We start from the raw sequence: 23,622 nt of genomic DNA on the forward strand, positions 1-23,622 counted from the left end.
CTCATTTTCAAAGTATGTGCAACAATTTCACCTCATGTACTTTAGTATTTCAGGGTCCAAAGTAGCCAAAATACCATTTAACAATTTATTTGGGATTAATGGAACTCAAGAGACTGTTCCTTCCCAAAATTTGGAAGACTGACAAGCCGAGCTTCCACTTGTAACACCAGTAGGCAATCATTCTGGAGTTATTTCTTTCACTTTAAATGCACCTAATATTTTGAGAAACAGGAGACTCTGAGCTGTAACAGAATAAGTGAAATTCAGAAGTAGTCAGGAACTAGAAGTTGGACAATTCCTCATAACCGTTTTAGGCATATAAACAACCTGGAAGAAAAGGCATGAAAATATCCTTTTGACGTATGCTGTATGCTTTCCATCTGACGACTTACTAAATTCACATATAACTGACTTGTTTATCTTCCACCAGGAAACTAGCTGTTAGCACAGAGGTGTAATTGTGTCAGAAAGCATGACAAATCACTTAAGGGTTCAACTTTTTCCTATGAAACTAAAGGAAAAGTAGCGGATGTTTTCATCCAGATGTAGAATACCATGTCCTAGGTTTGGAAGACAATGATAAAAGCAAAACTGAATGTACCAGATATACATTGGTCTTAAAAGTTTTCAACACATCGCAGAGAACATAATGATAATTTTTAAAAGGTCAGTTAACTAAGTAAATCCTGACAGATATTTAGTCTTGTAAGTCATTGAATGCATTAATTCATCATTGTACATTAATGAAAGTTTCTTGTTTTAAACATTCCACATATATCATTAGTTTTTGTACGTTATGTTCCCAAAAGTATTTTTCAGGGGAAATTACAAGGCAATGACATTCATCAATACACTATCAAACACACACACAAATGATTTTGACAGGACAATGCAGCATGCCATACTGTTAATACTTTTTAAAAATCACAGACTGGTAAGAAGAAAGGAACAGTGATAGTTAAAAAGGAAATCTGTATGATGTATTTCAGTTTTGTCAGTAACTATGACTGGCTGTCCAGTTTCTCCTTTAATACTTGAAGAGGAGTCTATTATTTCTCTGATAACTGGTTCCACTATCAAACCGCTCTTAGCAATAGGAAGTTTTATACAGCATTCAAATGATAGAATGCTTTTCATACATTGAACTTGCAGGCTGTCAATTTAAGTAAATGTGAGGGTGAAAAATTATAATACAAATTATAGGTTAGACCTCAACCATCCATTTAGTGACCAAAGTTACAACAGCACTGAAAAAGGTAACTTAGGACTGGTCTTTCACATTTACGAATATTGCAGCCTCCCCATGGTCACATGATCAAAATTCGAACACTTGGGCAACTGGCATGTATTTGTGACTGTTGCAGTGATGTGATCATCTTTTGCAATCTTTTGGCAAGCAAAGTCAATGGGGAAGCCAAATTCACATGTATTACTAACTTAACAACTACAGTGATTCACTTAACAACTGTAGCAAGAAAGATCGTAAGATGAGGCAACACTCAATTAACAAATGTCTCACTTAGCGACATAAATTTTAGGCTCAATTGTGGTCATAAGCAGAGGGCTACCTGCAGTAGGATATACCAACGTACCAGAAAATATGTTTTTGTCTTCCTTAGCAATGTAAATCTTGGGTTCAACTATGGTCATAAATCAAGAACTACCTGTAATTCATCTGTACAACAGAACTCTCTCAATCCCAAATATAATTTCCCAATCCCAAATATAATTATTGCATAATATTCCAATTCTATCCAGTTTGCTAGAAAAGTGAAAAGCTATTCAAATAAAAAATATTTGAAAAGCTTCAAATATAATGTAAACAGTGGAAAATACCATTGCTAGGCCCTGTGCCTAGCAATATTTAAGAAGATTAAAGAGAATGGGGCTTAGCCCAGATCAATTACAGTATTTTTTTTTCAAATAAAATTTGATACAATATGGTGTTAGCATAAGATGCGCTGTAGTGAAATTTGAGTATAGCTACATTCAATAATGCAGTTATAATTCAATAATACATCAGATTGTAGTCAGAAATGCTTCAACTAGAGACAACTAGAGAAAAAATATTAAAAGAACAGTTATCAAAACGAACTGTGGCAGAAGATAGGTGTTTCTATGCTTCTTCTTTCTCTACCATCAAGTTTATATTAATTGATTATTATTTTATCAAGTTTATGTTACGTTAGTTTGAAGTTTGTGCCAATATTTTATCTATTCGCAGAGCAAAATCATAATGTGGACATAATATCACAGAGAGCTGAATTAGAAAACAGCAGCCGTAAACATCTAAGCATGGTTCACTTACACATCCACAGAGATATTCATACCCATTGTAAAAGAAGTAATACCTCTTGTAAAAGATTCAAGGTAACACATAAAAATAACTTACAGTACTTACTTTGACAAGAGAGGGCAAATTTGCATGCTGTGTCTCAGTTGGCTGCCTGACATCTTCAGGTACGGTTGGCATGATGGGGAGGTGAAGGACACGTTGAAATGCAATGCAGAGCACTGATGTGAAAGTCTGTTTCAAGTTAACCTCTGAAGATATGTACTGTGGGTGGTTATGATCCCAGGACTAGAGTAAGTGCCAAAAATAAAATAAAATCCATTTAAAGTTCAGACTGTTAACACTGGGATCAGTTTATAATAACAAGCAGCAATAAAGTTTAAAGTAACGACTTATGCTTCTCCCCAAGTTTTATTAAGTATGCCTTTCAAGATCTAATGAAACATAATAGCATCATTAAGAGAAATTTGCTCAACATTCCATGAATAATTGCACGAAAGGTTTTACTGGAGAGTTTGAGGAATGCACTCTCTTTTCCAACTAAACTAGACCGATCCCTTAGTTGTTCATAAAACCTTAGGAAGAATTTTGGATATTGTATTGCAATTATATCAATGGCATAACTTCATAAATGATATAAAGTCAGTGTGGATATCACCTCTTGTACACAAAGGACTTCATATAAATATATTTCAGCAGTGAACCTGTTCTAAATGAGTACTTGTTCCGTTCCCAAAATATATTATCTTTTTCTCTGGCTTGGTTGGAACTACTATTTTCAATTTAGAGGGAAATAAAGCTTGCTTGGCAGTTATTGGCAGATTCTGGCCAGTCATAATATCATTGGCCAGAGAAGTCCATCATGCAAGGGAGATGATCTGACTTTGTAAAACTGGAATTTGTAAAACCTCTTAGCCCTTCTTTTCTCTTGAATGGGTTAAGAGTTGCTCCAAGTGTGATATCCTTTAAACTAAATTCTAATTCAGAACTAAGAGAGGACTCTTACTTCCTTTCATCATATGGATAGCTTTCAATATTCTAACACAAGAAAAGATCTTAGGATCTTTTGCCTATAACAGCAGCTTCCTCTGGAAATTTGTATGAATGTAATCTGTTCAAATGGAAAGAACTGACAATAGAAGCAGAAAACGTTTAACAGCCATATATCATCAAACCCATTTATGTGATATATTTCCTCATTACATGTAAGGCAAGGCAATGTTTATTACAGTCAATGACCAGAGCAAGTTAAAAACACTCAAGGAATATCCTGTTAAAAATTCTAGAATAAAATAATAAATAATAAATAAAATCTCTATTAAAATCACAATTTGGCATCCAATCTGTTGGTTGCAGGTGAACAAAACACAGCATGGCCTAACTATAATATAATATCAGTCCTTAAACTGTTAGGTCCAAAGTCATTAGATACTAAAATGCGAGAAAGATATTGCAAAAGAATTTGCTGCATTAATTGTGTAAAATAGCTATGATGGATTAAGCACCTGGTTCTGCATGCATGATAATTATTTATCTAAGAGTTACTTTCAATGATAAATGAATTGTTATTTTTTGATCACATGGACTGATTATATTGGCTGATGGATTAAATGTTTTTTTAAAATGTACTATTTAATATTGCATCAATCTTTTTGTTTAATGAAACAAAAAAAATCAGTCTGGATTAACTCAAAATAGAAAAATAAGAGGAAGAAAGCAACAATGGAGAGAGAGAGAGAGAAGGAACGAGACTAATAAAAGAAGTAAAGTAGTAATATCCCACACAAATGTAAAGAAATGTATGTTTTAGGACTGTACTGATTACAACTTCAATAATGCTTCAGAAGTACTTTGTATCTTGCATGTGTGGGAGTGCTCAACTAATCATTAGCCTTATTTTCAAGTTGTCTTTTTTAAAGAGTTACATCATTGTGAGACTCACATGCTTTCTTCCACACAAGCAGAGAGCAGTTATGCTCTTGTCAGCCTGTAGCATTTCTTTTGAATAGAATAGAATAGAATAGAATAGAATAGAATAGAATAGAATAGAATAGAATAGAATAGAATTTATTGGCCAAGTGTGATTGGACACACAAGGAATTTGTTTTGGTGCATATGCTCTCAGTGTACATAAAAGTGTACATAAAAGGTTGACTCAGCCTTCCATCCTTTATAAGGTAGGTAAAATGAGGACCCAGATTGTTGGGGGGGCAATAAGTTGACTTTGTATATAAATATACAAGTAGAATGAGACTATTGCCTTACACAATGTAAGCTGCCCTGAGTCTTCGGAGAAGGGCGGGATATAAATGTAAAGAAAAAAAAAAGGAAAAAAAAGAAAAAGAAAAAAAATACCTTCATCAAAGGTACAACATTTACAACACAAATGATGGTCATAGGTTGCAATTTAATCCTTAATGATAGCAACAAAAAGTTACAGTCATAAGTGGAAAGAGATCGGTGATGAAAACGATGAGAAGATTAATAGTAGTGTAGATTTAGTAAATAGTTTGACAGTGTTGAGGGAATTATTTGTTTAGCAGAGTATGGCCTTCGGGAAAAAACTGTTCTTGTGTCTAGTTGTTCTGGTGTGCAGTGATCTATAGCGTTGTTTTGAGGGTAGGAGTTGAAACAGTTTATTATTATTATTATTATTATTAATTTGATTTTTATACCGCCCTTCTCCCGAAGGACTCAGGGCGGTGTACAGGCAAAAAATAAAAAACAGGCAATACAATGTACAATTTAAAATGCAAATTAAAAAACTTATTTTATAATTGGCCTAAAAAGTTTAAAATATATAATAAACTAAAACCCCATTTAAAATTATTAATAGAAAATTTAAAATCGATAAAATTTAAGCCAGCCCCGTGCGAATGAAAAGATATGTCTTCAGTTTGCGACGGAAGGTCCAAAGGTCAGGTATTTGGCGTAAACCCGGGGGAAGCTCGTTCCAGAGTGTGGGAGCCCCCGCAGAGAAGGACCTTCCCCTGGGGGCCGCCAGCCGACATTGCTTGGCAGACGGCACCCTGAGAAGTCCCTCTCTGTGAGAGCGTACGGGTCGGTGGGAGGCATGCGGTAACAGCAGGCGGTCCTGTAAGTACCCAGGCTCTAAGCCATGGAGCGCTTTAAAGGTCGTAACCAAAACCTTAAAGTGCACTCGAAAGGCCACAGGTAGCCAGTGCAGTCTGCGCAGAAGCGGTGTTACGTGGGAGCTACGCGTAGCTCCCTCTATGTCCTGGATGTGAGGGATCTGTCAATATTTTCATGACCCTCTTCTTGATTCGTGCAGTATACAGGTCCTCAATGAATAGAATAGAATAGAATAGAATAGAATTTTTTATTGGCCAAGTGTGATTGGACACACAAGGAATTTGTCTTGGTGCATGGAAGGCAGGTTGATAGCAATTATTTTTTGAAGCATGAATTAAACTTAGTATTAAGTTAGTATTAGTATTAGTGCTTAGTATTAAACTTACAGCCTTACAACTAGGTGGTATTTTTATTTTTGGCTTATTCCAATATGTTAAGAGGAGTCAGAGATGTTTAGGCCTTGGATAGGAGACTATACAAATCCCAGGGCTGTAGACTGAGTAGGATGCTAAATAGGATGCTGAAGGACAGCAATGAAAATATCTTCCATGTTGCTGCCAAAGAGTCTTTGTTATTCTAAAATTTATTAGCCCATTTAGGAGGTGGATAAAAAGTTGAATAATGGTTTATAACAGGGGTGTCAAACTTGCATCATCACATGACGTATCGTGACTTTTTTCCCCTTCGCTAAACCGGGCGTGGGCGTGGCCAGCGCGTGATGCATCTGGCCTGTGGGCCACAAGTTTGACACCCTGCCTGGTCTATAATAGACTAGAAATCACTACTGAAAATTTTACTACTTATATTGTACAATAGGCCAAACTGAAACCCTTCTCCTATTCTTCTCCTACCCCTATTCAGTTCTAGAAATAGTTCCAGAAATGCTACCCCAGAACTGCTGATGAATGCATTAGCCTTTTACTTCTTTTGCCTTTCCTTAATTAAAACATACAGCATTGTGAGGAGTAGCCTACAGGCTGTATTCAACAACTGGGGCTAAAAGAGATTATGCTGCAGCAATTCAGAGGCAAGCGACTGAATAAGCCAACAGTGACAGCAAAGAGGAATCTGGCAAGTGAATTGAAAGAGGCAGGAGAGATAGAAAGAACCAAGAAGGGAAATGTCTGCTGACTATTTGCTGCTGAAAACCTGACTGCTGCTACTGACAATTTCCTGAGTTTTATTGCTTGGTTGTTGTGTCCGATTTGAGCCTTGCCCTTCCTGACTTAGCTGAAGCAAGTCAAGAGGACATATTAGGAATCTAACTTTTAGAGAGAGGAACTCAAAAGTAAGATCCTTTTTTAATTTCCTCCTTCTCCCTCCAACCAATTCATCAAGAGGTACAACTTCTGGGAACTCAAGATCAGATTATCAGTGTGTGGATTTGACTAGGACAATAGGTGGGGGAATCTCCACGCAAGCATAAACAAGTGAAGAAAGCACAATTGTGATCTCCAAGGTGTGGATGCAATGTTTGTCTTCTTGCCTGAAGAGGACCAAAATTATACTTTCTGTTACTGATGTTGGAAAGAAGAGAAGGGAGATAGAGAAATGAAGGAGTCGTAGACAATAGTAAAAAAATCTTTTTAGCAAAGGCAAACATTTGGAAGTATATGACCCAAAGAAGTAAAAAGATCAGAATGATTTCAATGGAGCTGCCAGACTGGCATCAGGCTCTTCTAGAAGATAATCCACAATCACTTGAATAAACCTTGCTCTAGATCAGGGGTCACCAACCTTTCGGACCTCAGGGACCACTAAATTCATAAATCTCAGGGACCACTAATATAATCTGCCTAATGACCGGCTGGGTGGGCGTGGCTAGTTGGTCATGTGACTAAGTGGGCGCCATGGTGGTCAACTCAATGTCACTCATGAGAGGCGCCTTGCAGTCCTCTATTCACCCCACCACTCCCAGCCCCTCCTCGCCTGCCTGCCCAGGCTCCTTAGTGCCCCTACAGGAAGCAGTTGTTGGAGCTTAGCATTCACCATGAGTTGAATGCTAAGAGTTGGCAAAACAACTGGCTCAGTTCAAATTGCATCTGACTGAGAAGGAGGCTCAGCAGAAGCACCTCACTGAGGACTAGGAGCATAGGCTTTCCAAGCAGAGGGAAGACCTGCAAGAGTGCAAGGCCAGGTACCAGCACCTGGAGGCTCAGCGGGCTGAGATGGTCAGCAAGTTCCAGGCCAAAAGGCAGTCCCATTGGAACAAGGCCCTCCGGCTCTTCGCCACCAGTGGTGCTTTCCTCCAGCCTTTGCCCAAAGCCCTTCACCAGGAGGCTGAAGTAGTCCCTGAGTCAGAATTTCTGCCCCCCTCTGACCCACACAAAAAGACCCCAAAGGGGGAGATTCAAAGTTCATGGCATGTATCCGGCCCAGGGGCCGTAATTTGAGGACCCCTGATTTAGTGCAATATTAAAAATACAAATAATTTTTCTATGGACCACCAAAATTTTCTCATGGACCACCAGTGGTCCACGGACTACCAGTTGGTGACCGCTGCTCTAGATCACTATGGAAGAAAGTATTAACTTCCATGGATCAAAAATAAAATCCAAGAGCCATCTTGAAAAACAACAGGTATGTCATGGTGGTAGGTGAGGTGATTCCTGCTGAGAGGAAGTGAAGTAGATCAGTGCAGTCCCAATCCCATGACAATAATGTGGCTTCCTGTAATAAGAGTATGGTGGAGATTTTATCATGACTATTCATATTGCTTGACAAGTATTCCTTTTGATACACAGGGAGACAAATGATATAATCACAAAGAGACCTTGAAAGAATCTAGAACAGAAGAGGTAATTGTTCCATTTTGTTCTCCCTGGCCAGTCTTTATTTGGAACAATGTGTCTAGTTACGGGCACTGTAGTTCAAAAAAGACAGTGACATACTGGAGTGCATTCAAAGGAAGGCCACCAAGATAGTGAGGGTCCAAAAATAAAGCCTCATTAAGGATGATTAAAATATCTGGGTATGTTTTCAGTGCAGAAATGTAGTTAAACTAAATATAGTTCCGTAGTTTTAACTACGGAAATGAAATATAACAGCAGCCTTCTGACATCTGTAAAAGTAGGTTGGAATAGATGATTCTTAATATTCTTTCCAACTCCAGGATTCTAATACCATTTCTTTCTTTTTTATTGTTTTTATTATTTTAAATTGCTTTACTGTTTTAATTGAAGTATGTTATTTTGAATTCTAAGCAGCTCAGTATCACTGATTAAGATAGGCAGCCATACAAATTGAATAAAGAAACAAACATCTGGATCAATTCTAACGATAAGACCAAATCTTAAGAACGAATGCACACAAACCCAGAATTGAGAAGACAGCAAATGCTGCACTGGGATACCTACAAAAATATCATTTGCCTGCAAGCAAGAACTGGTAGGACCACAAAATATTTTAGAACTGAAACAGACAAGCACCTGCCACATAGATAAATAGCTTTATTGATTAGCCTATAGGCCCATGATGGGGAACCTATAGCACACGTGCCAGAAGTGGCACACAGAGCCATGTTGCCTGGCACACGTGGCATCGTCCATTCCTTTTCCCAGTTTCCAGGGCACGCACGCACGCACACCAACCAGCTAATCTGATAGTTACTGATGCACATGTGCATGCAACAATCAGCTGGCCTTCACATCTTAGCGCGCATGTGCACCAGCCATGCTGTCATCGCCCACATGCAGCCCTGGGACATCCACCCCTTGCCAGCCAGGAGTGCTGCTGCCAGTCGCTCCCCTGCACCTGGCTACCTGCCTGCCTCGTCACCACCACTGCCACTGTGAGGAAAGGCCCTGAAGCTGCACTGCCTAGGATCCACATGGGCTGCCGCAGGGGAGACCAGGTAAGGCTGGCTGGGCGCTGCCCAGAGTGTGAGGCTAGCAGGAGGAGGAGCCGACGCTGCCTCTTAGCCGACACAAATGGCCTGCCGCTGCTCTCTCTGCCCCACCAGCTGTTCCTGCCACTGCCAAGGGAGCGGGGTGGTGGTGATCTGGGGTTCGCATTGCATTATGGGTACTGGCACATGTGCTCACTGTCACGTGCACACACACACACTTTTGCCAAGCAACGAGAAAAAGCTTTGCCATCACTGCTATAGGCCATATCAAAGCATAAAGTTCAGACACATATCTCCAATAAACCCTATACAAACAATTTAAAATAAGAGTAGGGTAAAATACAATAGTTATAGGATAAGACACAATACAATTTAATACATAAATATGTAAAATAGAATAAAATGACATAATATTATATTTCTACCCTAATCTAATAATATTAAAATCTACCCTAATCAGTCCCACATATGCAGATCTCAACCGAATCATTTTGTTTAAATACTATGCTCGGTTCAATGTTATTTTCAGGTTCTGGCCGCACATAAAGTAAGTTGTTTTGATATGGGGATCCCAGTGGGTCATTCGTTCGGTATATAAACCAAGGTACCTGTCTCTCACCCCCTTATACAAACAACAATCAAATAGGATGTGAGCCAGGTCTTCCACCTGCCATATAACACCCCAGACTTAACAACTTTCAATAAGAAAAAAAAAGATGGATAGTGGATGTGGCAGTACCTGGAAACCGGAGAAGAGAAAGAACTGGAGAAAATCACAAAATATAAAGAACTGCAAATATAAGCAAAATGGCTATGGCAAAAGAAAGCAAAGATAGCACCAACAGTAATAGGCACCTTGGGTACAAACCTAAAACACCTGGAGCACTATTGGCATTTAAAAAATCACCATCAGTCAGTTAGAAAAGGCAGCTGTATTTGGAACAGCTTGTATCCTACCAATTTACCTTTACCACCACCAAAAAATAGTATCTGCCTATCCCAGGTCCTTGGGAACAACTTAACGGGTAGATAAAAATGCCAAATCCAATCTAAACATCTGACTATGTTCAGTGACCAAGGAAATAAACATGGTTCATCTGAAGTTTCCCCACTCCTTATGTAGCATAAATGATCTGATACACAGAAGACACAAACTTGACTTTCTGAAGTATACCATCCAATCCCAGATTAGGAGCCTAGGATCATATATGCAGAATTGAAAAGTGTATCATTTTTTCTCAAATAAGCTAGACTGTGTTCTTAAAGAGATATAAAGTACAAAGTTTCTTCAAGATGTCCCGCTATGCGTAAAATGAAGAGCAACACTATAAAGGACTGACTTCTAGTCCAGACATTCAGCTGACAGAAGGAAGACAGGAATCCTAGATTCAGGAGTTTCAATGATACACTGGATTAAAACTTTCTTATATATTTGACATAGCAATACAATACAGGGACAAAAAATATTGTCCAGTAATGAGAAAATAGAACACAGAGAAATGAACTGAAAAAGATTGCATTTCATTCCTTGTGAATAAACTATAATATATAATGGAAGTTCTTCATTTGGCAATGTCTAAATGTTTAGCAAGGGATGCGGTGGCTCGGTGGCTAAGACACTGAGCTTGTCGATCAGAGGGTCAGCAGTTCAGTGGTTCGAATCCGTAGTGCCGCGTAACAGGGTGAGCTCCCGTTACTTGTCCCAGTTTCTGCCAACCTAGCAGCTCGAAAGCATGTACAAAATGCAAATAGAAAAATAGGGACCACTTTGGTGGGAAGGTAACAGTGCTTCGTACGCCTTTGGTGTTTAGTCATGCCAGCCACATGACCACAAAGATATCTTTGGACAGCGCTGGCTCTTCAGCTTTGAATGGAGATGAGCCTATAGCTGGAAACGACTAGCACACATGTGTGGGAGAACCTTTACGTAAGCCAGGTATACATACTGAATGCTCAAAGAGGTAGACTTTTAAAATTCAAATCTTTTCCACGGTTATTAGTTATAATATGATATAAGTTCCATATTAAATAAGTAATTGGTACTTTTTAAAAAAAAGATTATTTTAATGTAGACTAGAAAATTAGGTTCTATCTCCTGTAGTAGATTCTCATTCTGGGATTTCATTGTTCACCTACTATAATCATTTGGAAATTTTATCTGTATATATATATATGCAAAGAACTTGCAAGTTGTTCTACTTAAATCTATTATCAGTAATATCTGTTCTCCAAAATATCCTTCCAGCGATATTCTGAATCACAATTTCTACACCATTCTAAATTCTAGAAATCCTCTAGGATTCTTGATGTATGAATTATTTATGCTATGAAATACCGAATTAAATAAAATCCCATGTAAATATTTATTTTCAGTATTTAGTTCTGAAATTAAAATATTAATGGAATAAATGCTTATTAATTGTGACCGTATTCAAATTTGGTTCTAGCATGCTTTCTGCACAAATTCCAGTTTATATGGTATCCGTTGCCTATTGGGATTTAAGATATTTTTAGCTGTCTTCCTGGAAAAAAAACCAGTTTCAGGAAACTTTTAAAATATAATAATTAAAAACATTCATTCCTAGGAGACATGCATTGTAATTTTAATGCTTGGGAAATTGCTCTCATTGACTGTGCCATTAAAATGACTCTTTAAATATAAATGTTTACAAAAACACATTAATGTAGACTGAATAAAAAAGTAATTAACTTAATCATAAGCAGAATTACAGAAAAGAAATAAGTATTGTATTTTGTAGTAAGGTGGTATCTGATAAAAGTCATTTGAGGATAAAATGGAGGGATTTATTGTTTCTTGGTAAAAAGGCAGAATATGAATTAAATAGGTAGCAGCCTTGAATTGAGATTAGGTTTCTCATTTCAGGTTGTAAATCTTGTAGAAATTGACAAAAGTGAAGCAAGATTTAAAGAGCCAGTCATAGCTTCCAGTGAAATTGTATAATGAGCTAACAGGGACAACTAATAGAAATTTGCCAGGTGATTTCAGGAAAAAGAGAAGAGAATGACCAGAGACGCAATGGTATTAGGAGGATGGGAGAGTGAGGGGAATGTCACAAGAGCAAAGATAGCATCTGTGGCATCGCAAACGAAACCCGCACATTTGTACAAAGAGGGTGAAAGTTGCATATGGTGTAAAAATCACCATCTTGCTTTTTTTCTTTTTTACTTCACCTCCATGAATGCTGCTATTGCTGCAGCAGCTGATAAACTGTGTTTTGCAAGACTGTATGCTCAGGTTCAAATCCTTAGTGCTGCCGTATAACGGGGTGAGCTCCCGTTACTTGTCCCAGCTTCTGCCAACCTAGCAGTTTCGAAAGCACGAAAAAATGCAAGTAGAAAAAATAGGGACCACCTTTGATGGGAAGGTAATAGCGTTCCGTGCGCCTTTGGTGTTGAGTCATGCCGGCCACATGACCACGGAGACATCTTCGGACAGTGCTGGCTCTTCGGTTTTGAAACGGAGATGAGCACCGCCCCCTAGAGTCGGCAACGACTAGCACGTATGTGCGAGGGGAACCTTTACCTTTACACTCTGGTTAGAGCAGTGTTTCTCAACCTTGGCAGCTTGAAAATGTGTGCAAGCTGGCTGAGGAATCCTGGGAGTTGAAGTCCATACATCTTCCAAACTGCCAAGGTTGAGAAACACTGGATTAGAGGAATGAAAATTGAATATTTTTCTGACTGCATGGATTATGTCCCAGGAGCTGTTTATTGTCTACTGTGGGGTGATTAACTGTTTTCAAGCTGATTTACAAGAGATCTGTAAGACAGTTAGGTTTCAGGGAACAAGCCAGTATATGGGGGAAAGCTAACAGGATCTGCCAGAGGAGATTATGGGAGAGTCTTTACTTTACTTTTCTTATTTTTAAGAGCTCCTCTTAGCTAACATGAAGGACTGACACGAAGAAATAGAAGCTTTTCTACTGGTGGTAGAAGCAAAGTGAAACTGAATCAATAGGAATCTGCAACTGTGACCTGAAATGCTTGTGGAATGTTTGTCTTCCTACCTAAAAGAAACCTCTAAAGCAGGGGTCTCCAACCTTGGTCCCTTTAAGACTTGTGGACTTCAACTCCCAGAGTTGAAGTCCACAAGCCTTAAAGTTACTAAGGTTGGAGACCCCTGCTCTAAAGTATATTTTTCAGCAATGCATAGTTGTAGCAGTCTCTAAAACAACAGCAACAACATACAGATTTGCCTATCCCAGGTCCTTGGTAAGGACTCGATAGACAAAAATGCCAAACCCAGTTTGAACATCTGGCTGACTGTGTATATCATCATCATCATCATCATCATCATCTGGAACACAACACACCAGATATCACAGTTGTCGAAAACTGAAACATACAATTTATTGACATTGCGGTACCAGGAGATGCCAGAGTCGAAGACAAAACTGGAAAAAAATCATGAAATATTGTGACCTGTCCATCAAAACTACATGGCTATAAATGAAACATGTAACAGTAATACCCATTGTAATCAGGACACTTGGTACCATGTCCAAGAATTTTATAAGATACATCAGCAAATTGCAGCTTCCTGTAATAACACCAGCAGAACTGAAAAAACTGTGCTACTTGGAACATCATACATCTTAAGAAGGTATTTGGTTGATACCTAGGATACTGGTAGCAACCCATATCAACCATTAGCACCAGTCAATGGTATTTGTGATGCCTTTTTGAATATTCATTTGACTGAGTTTCATGTTTAATGAACAAAGATTATTATTATTATTATTAATAATAATAATAATAATAATAATAGTAGTAGTAGTAGTAGTAGTAGTAGTAGTAGTAATAGCTGTGAATACCTACAATTCAGCTGATAAGAAAGTTAAGGATTTATCAGTTGAAATAAAAACAGAAGCTGAAGTGGAAAAAATTCTTTGAGTCAAACAGAGGGGCAAACCCAGTGAATCTGAATAACAAAAAAGAAACACAGAAAATATTGTGGATCACCGGAAGACGAAAACAATTTTCTGGCTCCTGCAGATAAAGGAGGTTCTGAGTTTTCACATGAAGGCAAACTGTTACCAAAACAAGAGCCAGCAGAAACTGCACCTCTGTCCAAAAAGAGAGAGCTGTCTAGACTATTCTGTTGCTAGCTGGGAGGAAGAGGCACAAAAAATTGAACACTGATTTTATTATACATAGGAACATGCATTTGCCACACACCAATCATTGGAATTCTTTTGCAATGGATAATTAGCTTTTCTACAACAAATCTACTCATTAGAAATGTACATCTGTTATTAATTCCAGTCCAGTCTATCAGAAGAATCCTAGTATCTGTACCATTGCAAACTCATACCCTTCACAACTGTTTGTAGCAAGAAAATACTACAACATCTCATATAGTAAAATACCCAACTTGGAATAATAAAAGGAGGCCTTAAAAGCTTGGCAGAATAATTTTAACTAACTCTTTAAATTTGTGGCAAATGGACAAAAGCATGGCGGTTGCTGAACTCATTGTTCAGCATTGTACAGCATGAAGAACATGCTGTAATTTATTTTATTTATTTTATTAGATTTATATTGGGCAAAAGGGCACCCAACAAGAACAATATCTTACTCAGAGCCACTCTCAGAGGGATAGGCTTAAGGTCCAGTTAAGAACATTAACTGGACTGAGTTCCACTTATACTTTATAGAACAAAAGGCACATTTTATATCTAGCTCAAAATGTAATGAAAAATCAATAAAAAACAAAAAGAAGGAATAATGTGCTCCTGTCTTGTTCAGATAACATTCTTGCTGCAATAGCTTGTGTATGATCTCTAGCATCCTATATGAAGTCCATATGGTGGTATCTGAACCTCAGAACCCAATGGTAAAGATGAATCTACATACACCCTCATTACCTGGTTCTCCTGGGGAAAAAGGTATTCACATAGTTTATTTCCATTGATCTGAACTAAGAAGTTACCCACTAACAAAATTGTTTGAATGGAACTTCTGTTGGTTAACTTTTATCCACTTATTAGCCTGACAGGGTACCAGGCTAGCAACTTACAAAGGTGCTTTTCCAAAAGGCCACTGGACTTTGTTGTTCTTTTTCCTTGAAAACGTTTTGCTTCCCATCCAAGAAGCATCTTCAGTTCTCTTCTTAATTTTCAAGGAAAAAGCCAACCAAATCCATTTGCTTTTGGGACAGGCATGACTTGACTGATTGAGAATCTCCATGGACATCTAGCAAGTTATAATTATAGCAGATTTCAAATAAAATGAGAAATAAAATGGTGGCCATCAACATACGATACTACACACTAAAAACCCAAATGGTGTCATTACATAGTTTCAGATGAATGTTAAATTGCATTAAGGATGAAGATAAAAAAGCTGTGGAATCTGTATGGAAGATGGCCTAGCATCACATGTTACATCAGTGTGAGGTAGATCCATCCCAAACCAGCTTAGAGTCAGTGTGTTATGGTGTTTAGGATGTGGGAAGTCACAGGTTCTATTTCATTCTTTCATTCATGGAAGATCACTGGGTAACTATCGGTCTCTCTCTCTCTCTCTCTCTCTCTCTCTCTCTCTCTCTCTCTCTCTGTCTCTCCTCAAATTATCTTTGTTACATAAAGTTTGTAATTGTAGTAAAGTAAAAAGAAGATGGAAGATATTCATGATGGATATAAATCTAACAAATAAAACTCAGGGGCTACTTAAAAGATAAATGACTGGTGATGTTGTAAACTACTCAAAAATAGATGATGCAGGACAATGCAAATATTATTCTCCATGTAATTAAGACCATTTCAGTAGAAAACTAGACTTAATCCCTAATGGAAATACAGCCAAAAATGAGATCTTTTTTGAAAATAAACAGCTTTCTATGGTTGCTTTCACCCTTTAAAATTAAGGATAGTGTTGGATGACATCTAAAGGACTTCTCCACTAAATAAACATGAAATCATATTGAATATTAGATAATAACTGTTTATAAATTCCAACATTGCTATTCAAAAATGTGAGAAAGAAAGTAAAGCTGGAGAAAGTAAATGCAATTTATTGAAGATTACTCATCAAGACTTTTAAGAAAAAAAGTACATAGATTTAAAATAAAATTTAGAAGTTGACTCAAATGTAGAACATTTGCATGGCTGTAATGAGCCAGCATTGCACTGAGTAAAAACTAAGGAAGAAACTCCTGCTATTAGCTCATAAAATCGAGGGAATAAAACATTCAGCTTTTAGAGTAGAATACCTTGTATAATTGAGAATTTTATAAAATATATAAAACTGATGCAGAACCATGAATATTGTAAATTACTTCAAATCCGAAAACCCACAGCTCACTAGATTCTGATGTTCCAATCGTATCCAATATAATATAAATAGGTTCTGTTTAGATGATTCATGTTTTGGAATTTCACTGCTTAAAATAGAGAGGCAGAATATTAATCTTTACCCTAAAGCTCAAATCTCAGAATTGGATGCAAAGAACTTTCTTGAATTGCTGAACAGTTTAGAGAATATAATATGCAGGAAGTGATGTTCTAGGTCTAGGAGTTCTATTCCATAAAAGGAAAAAGTATTTAGAAATGCTTGGCTTTCAAATCCGTTGTGTCCTTGCAGCTTATTTAACCACAGTAGGAAAGTCGAATACAAGTAATCAGTAAACTTGCCTGACTGATGCATAAATATCTTGGCAAATGAAGGTGATTTACTCCATTTTCATAGCTAATTGCTATGAGTGCTGACCTTAAAGAATCCATTTTACCATGGCAAATAAAAAGAGGAAAATATGAGAATGCAATTTTTTTTAAATGATTGCAAAGATAGACATATCTTTAATATATCTTGGGCATGACATATAAATCTCATAATTTTATCTCATTACCCTCCTACTGTGGTATAACCAGTTTTACACATAAACTCTAAATATTCATTTAAGGATGCGTTGCCAGATCTATTCTTAATCTATTTGGATGGGACAAAGAAGTCCTGTACTTTTTATTTTTCAGGTTGGTTCCCTTAATAAGGAATGTGACAGACATGATTTGGCTAAAAAGATGGAGAAATGGAACTGGAAAGTAGGTCTTGTAGATTTTGTTGAATGTTTCCTTCATACTTGCTCTAATGCAAGTACTCTACTAAAATAAGTCTTCTGTGTTATATAGTTTTTTCTTAAAATAATAATAACAGAGTTGGAAGGGACCTTGGAGGCCTTCTAGTCCAACCCCCTGCCTAGGCAGGAAACCCTACACCATCTCAGACAGATGGTTATCCAACATTTTCTTAAAAATTTCCAGTGTTGGAGCATTTACAACTTCTGCAGGCAAGTTGTTCCACTTACTAATTGTTGTAACTGTCAGGAAATTTCTCCTTAGTTCTAAGTTGCTTCTCTCCTTGATTAGTTTCCACCCATTGCTTCTTGTTCTACCCTCAGGTGCTTTGGAGAACAGCCTGACTCCCTCTTCTTTGTGGCAATCCCTGAGATATTGGAACACTGCTATCATGTCTCCCCTAGTCCTTCTTTTCATTAAACTAGACATACCCAATTCCTGCAACTGTTCTTCATATGTTTTAGCCTCCAGTCCCCTAATCATCTTTGTTGCTCTTCTCTGCACTCTTTCTAGAGTCTTAACATCTTTTTTACATTGTGATGACTAAAATTGAATGCAGTATTTCAAGTGTGGCCTTACCAAGGCATTATAAAGTGGTATTAACACTTCACGTGATCTTGATTCTATCCCTGTTTATGCAGCCCAGAACTGTGTTGGCTTTTTTAGCAGCTGCTGCACACTGCTGGCTCATATCTAAATGGTTGTCCACTAGGACTCCAAGATCCCTCTCACAGGTACTACTATTGAGCAAGGTACCACATATACGGTACCTGTGCATTTTGTTGGGTTTTTTTTGCCTAAATGTAGAACCTTACTTTTTTCACTGTTGAATTTCATTTTGTTAGATAGCGCCCAATGTTCAAGTCTGTCAAGATCCTTCTGTAACTTGAGCCTATCTTCTTTCCAATCCAACTGAATGTTAGAAAGAAATGATGTAAAGAACTCAGGACTTTGCCCAACTGTCTACCCAAAAGAAGGATATTTCTCTGACACCTGAATAGAATGAGACTAAATTTGATATAATGGGGGAAGTCAAGAAAAAAAAATACTGAATTTGAAAATGGGCTGTATCCAATTGCAGGAGTTGAGAAAAAAAACCAGAACAAATTTCTCAGATGAAGCCCTTTAAGAGCGAACGTTGAAAAACAGCCCCCTCCCCTCTCTCCCCGGAAAGGGAAGGGGCTTATGAAACCTGCCCCGTGCTTTCTAGTGCACATATATGCACAAACACATAGGTATGTTACACAAAGGGACAGCAGAAGCAATTGTGTTTTGTACACAATGCTACTTAGGGTCACTGCTGCAGTGATGGGATTCAAAAATTTTTTACTATCGGTTCTGGGGGCATGGCTTGGTGGGCATGGCAGGGGAAGGATACTGTATAATCTCCATTCCCACCCCACTCCAGGGGAAAGTTACTGCAAAATCCCCATTTCCTCCTGATCAGCTGGGACTCGGTAGGCAGAGAATAGATGGGGCAGGGCCAGTCAGAGGTGGTATTTACTGGTTCTCCGAACTACTCAAAATTTCTGCTACCAGTTCTAGAGAACTGGTCAGAACCTGCTGAATACCACCTCTGCACTGCTGGTTAAGAGTTTGGAAAGAATTCTAGAAGCCACGTTTGATATGTTTATTTCGTTGTTAAACAGATATTCAGGGGGAAATGAAGATTCACAGAAACCCGATGACAAATTACATTAAGTTCAATTGCTATTTTTCTTGCTGATCGATAATTATAGGCTGCCCAAGTAATGAACAGTTTGCTAAAACAATGTATGCATTTGGATAAATACAACTGCAGCAAAGCTGAACTGCGTATCAGCTTTCATGATATAAGGCTTGCTATCTTTAAAATATCATAAACAAAGAAGTATTATTCTCTTGAGCAGAATTCTCTATGTGTAACTATTGCAACACCAGAATTATTTTCAAAAGATTAACCTTCTAAAACAGATTGCATTCAAGTTATCATACAAAACATGTTTCTGGGGTTTATTGGGCAATTTATTTACTTTACCTGTTTAAAGAAAGGGTAAATCCTACTGCACTAGTGTGATCTGATTAGAGATAGGAAAAACAAATGAGGAATAATGCAGGGAACCAAAATTTGATTATGTGCTGCAACATGCAATAAATTTAAAATTGTGGCTTACTACCCTAGATCAACTTTAGTTTATTCATTGACAGTGTGTAAAATATAGAAAGTCACAAACCAAATTATGTGTAAAAGTCAGCCATGATGCACATTCTGAATACTGTGTTCCTATTTCATGACAAGTACTGGAAGCATAGAATATAATCCAGAACTATGGAGATGCAGAATCTGCCAGTCCTTGAACAATATAAACTCCTTGGAGTAGAGCTTTAGTACTAATATTCTAAAAGTATTGGACAAATTTTCTCTCTTTTCTTCCTTGAGGGATTTACTTTGTGGAAAGAAAACCATCAACTGAAGTGGAGTAAGAAGACTACAAATTGAAGACAATAAAAAATCTGGTTGCCCTGTTCCTCAGGGCATACTTTATTTTGTATGATTTCTCATTCAAAGTATCATTTATCAGAACCTGCCCTAGATTACTTTCAATTACCCTAAAGTTTAAGTACTAGCTCCATCAGCACTCCTACCTTTAGGGCTGTTTTTCTTACAATGGAAATTATTAACAAGAAGCTTTTCTCAAATCCAGTAATGCTACTGAGATTAAAATAGGAGCAGTGGTGAAATTCATTTTTTTACTACCGGTTCAGTGGGTGTGGCGTGGTGGGCGTGGTGAGCGTGGCTTGGTGGGTGTGATAGGGGAAGGATACTGCAGAATCTCCATTCCCACCCCACTCCAGGGGAAGGATACTGCAAAATCCCCATTTCCACCCCACTCTGGGGCCAGCCAGAGGTGGCATTTGCCGGTTCACCGAACTACTCAAAATTTCCACTACCGGTTCTCCAGAATCTGTCAGAACCTGCTGGATTTCACCCCTGGACAGGAGGAATTATGTTGTGAGAATCATAGTTGAAGCTTTATAGGCTTTAGCTTCCCTTTGTTATTTTGAGCATTTTTACAAGGGAATAGACTCAGTTTCATTATTATATATAACAGAGTTTACTGGACAATCTATATTAATAATTTAATCCCTAGTAATTGACTATACAGACAAAAAAATTTCTTCTATAAAGATTTCCACCCAATCTTGAGATTATATAAATTTATAATAAACTTTATAACAGAGATACCAGTTAAACCATTACTACGTGCACAAGATACTTGATTAAAAATCCAGATTCTTATGCTGATATTTAAATAAAGCATGCAGCTATCAAAAATCAGACTAATTTTCTTTTAATAAAAAAAAATATGAAATTGTAAATGTGAAACAATTATAATAATCTTTGACTTGTTAATGGAACATTAAACAGTTAACTATTGTATTATGAAAACAAGGACACAGATCATCAAATGTTTTCTTTTTTGTCCACATTATTAGGAATGGATTTGAAGGAAACTTTTATTTTAAACTGCTAATAATATCAGTTATTTTTCTTGGTTTTCACCGAACTGTTTCCTAACTATTTGTACACAGGATGGTTTAATGAGCAAGATTATGTAAAATAATTAGAAAGGCTTAAAGGTAATTATAGTTAGGAAATAATGAAATTAAGAAAATATCAATATGAAGATGATCATACTAATAGTAGATTAACATTCTGCAAAATAAAGTTTGTTCCTTCCACTACTGCATTTAAAAACCACCATACCAACCTCAAAGGCTAACTGGCAACAACAGGGCTGCTCTGAGTTCTATATTCCCATGATCTCTTTCCCTAAATTCAAAGATGTTAGATTCCTCCTCAAGCACAATGCAAGGTTCGAATTAAGAACTGCCTACAGCAAGATGCCTACAGTTATTAAACGAAAAGAGCAATACTTCTACACTACAAATCTATATGTCCTATTGGTTTTCAAATATGTGCGTAAATTATTATTACTCTTTTTATTTATGCACCATTCTGTCTTGTGAGCAATCAAGTGGTTTACAAAGGGTGTGTGTGTACATGTGTTTTAAAGCAGAATAAAACAAGTTCAAAATAACAATGAAAATACTAAAAAGAGAAAATACTAAAATCCTCTCACCATTAAAACCTTGGCAAAGAGATATATCTTTATATATTTTCTAAACACTGAGAAATGGGGTCAGTTCAGCTTTTCAGGAAGTCCATTTGCTAGGGAACAATGCAGGAGAAAATCCAGGGGGGAAATGTTCCCGGTTCAGACCGGATCGCTTGATCCGGTAGCGATGGTGGCGGGTGGTTCGGAAAACCAGTAACAAAAATCCCTGCCCACCCGCAGGCCCAGCTGAGCCACGCCATCATCAAAGGTTGTTTTTTTTTTACTTTTAAAAGCATTTTTTCTTCAGCTGAAAAAATGCTTTTAAAAGTAAAAATAAAAGCCTCTGATGATTGTGTGGCTCAGCTGGGATCGTCAGAGCCTTTTAAAAGCATTTTTTCTACAACCTCTTCAGCCGAAGAGGTTGTAGAAAAAATGCTTTTAAAAGTAAAAAAAAAAGTTGGCCACGCCCACCCAGTCACATTACATCCCCCCCACCAAGCCACACCCACAGAACTGGTAGTAACAAATTTTACATTTCACCACCGAGAATCTTGCACCCCCAAAATACAAACCTATTTATAGCAAGATAGGGCTGCCTTTAGGCTGGGAGACAATGGTCAGAGGATGCCAATACTGCCCTCCTTCTGAATTATTCTAAATATGTAAATCTTTGCATCAGTGGCAGTGGTGCCATCAGTCAATTTGACTTAGGGGGTGACTATACAGATAGTCCTCGATTTACGACCACAACGGAGTCTAAAATTTATGTTGCCAAGCAAGGCATTTGTTAAGTGAATTTTGCCCCATTTTATGACCTTCTTGCCACAGTTGTTAAATGAATCACTGCAATTGTTAAGTTAGTAACAAGGTTGTTAAGCAAATTTGGCTTTCCCATTGACTTTGCTTGTCAGAAGGTCACAAAATGTGATAACACAACTCTGGGACACTGCAACCGTCATAAATACAACCCAGTTGTCAAGCGGGCAAATTTTGATCACTTGACAACATGGGGACGCTACAATGATCATAAACATGAAATAATAGTCATAAGTCACTTTTTTCAGTATTGATGTAACTTCCATTGGTCACTAAATGAACTATTTTAAGTCGAGGACTACTTGTACCTTAAGCCTGCACTGTAGCTCAAAAATATATAAATAAGAAGTCTTGGAGTTACAGTTGCTCTAGCAAATTGTGTATAAATATCAGCTGCCTATTTAATTTGATTAGTTACAATCATGGTTAATTTTCTGTGTCATTTCAGGATTCAGTGGGATGCATATCTCAGCGCATACTCCTTGCCTGTGTCCATTCCTTCACCCACCTCGTGATTGCTCTGCCTCTGTTACCCCAGCTTACCTCTCATTTATCTCGATCCAGGAAGAAACCTTAAAATGCTGCCATAGCTCTGAGTTTTAGATAATATATATCGTATAATCCAATCACATCATCATTATAGTCATAGAGCAGCGTATTGCAAATTGCTAAATAAACATAAAGTACTTTTGGCCAAATACATGGAGTGCATGTCTCTCTATTTTTAGGGGAGTGGTATTGCTAGAAACATGTTTATTAGAATTTTATGTGGAAGGGAAGAGGCTATTTGGTATTATACCAAATGTGTTCCAAATGGACACAATAAAACTGTATCCTTCCCCTTTTTCAGTTGTGTCTAGCAATGTCATTTTAGCTCCTTTATTTCACCTTTTTAACCTCAATTATAATTTTATTCCTTGGTTCAGTGATCAGTCACTTGAAAAATATAATATATTTGGGTATATTTTTTTACTGAATTTATTACCCTTACCTAATCAACTCATCTACTTACATTTATCTATTTTGTAAAACAAATTCCCTGAACAGTTTTCAGAAATGTTTAGGATATTCATAATCTTGCAATTAATATAAACATTCTAATATTACATTACCATATTATAATTCCCAATTATATTCACAATGTAGCTCTGCCTACTCACTTTACCAAAACAGAAAAAAACCAACAGAACATCCTATATCTCTTAATGGATATCAAACCATCTAATACTCTTTCAGTCCCACAGAATATTCTTTTAGATCTGCTGTTTGTTATCTGGAGAAGGGTGCTTATATCTTGGGTTTTCTCACAATTGCCTCTTCCATCACAAAAACAGTTGTAAATTAAATTCAGAATTTCTAATATGTTTATGGAAAGTT

The 23,622-nt window shown here is 37.3% G+C and overlaps 1 protein-coding gene across 2 annotated transcripts in view; it reads right to left on the reverse strand.

The window, feature by feature from the left end:
- IRAG1 (inositol 1,4,5-triphosphate receptor associated 1) overlaps positions 1–23,622 on the reverse strand; it is an 87,762-nt gene that overhangs the window by 39,087 nt on the left and 25,053 nt on the right. For both annotated transcript variants that reach the window (XM_058159918.1, XM_058159908.1), the window contains one exon: positions 2,402–2,581. In XM_058159918.1, the coding sequence (XP_058015901.1) occupies positions 2,402–2,473 (72 nt within the window). In that variant the 5' untranslated portion in view covers positions 2,474–2,581. The remainder of the gene's footprint in view (positions 1–2,401; positions 2,582–23,622) is intronic.

The sequence above is a fragment of the Ahaetulla prasina genome, chromosome 1 (genome assembly GCF_028640845.1).
Source record: "Ahaetulla prasina isolate Xishuangbanna chromosome 1, ASM2864084v1, whole genome shotgun sequence".
NCBI lineage: Eukaryota > Metazoa > Chordata > Lepidosauria > Squamata > Colubridae > Ahaetulla > Ahaetulla prasina.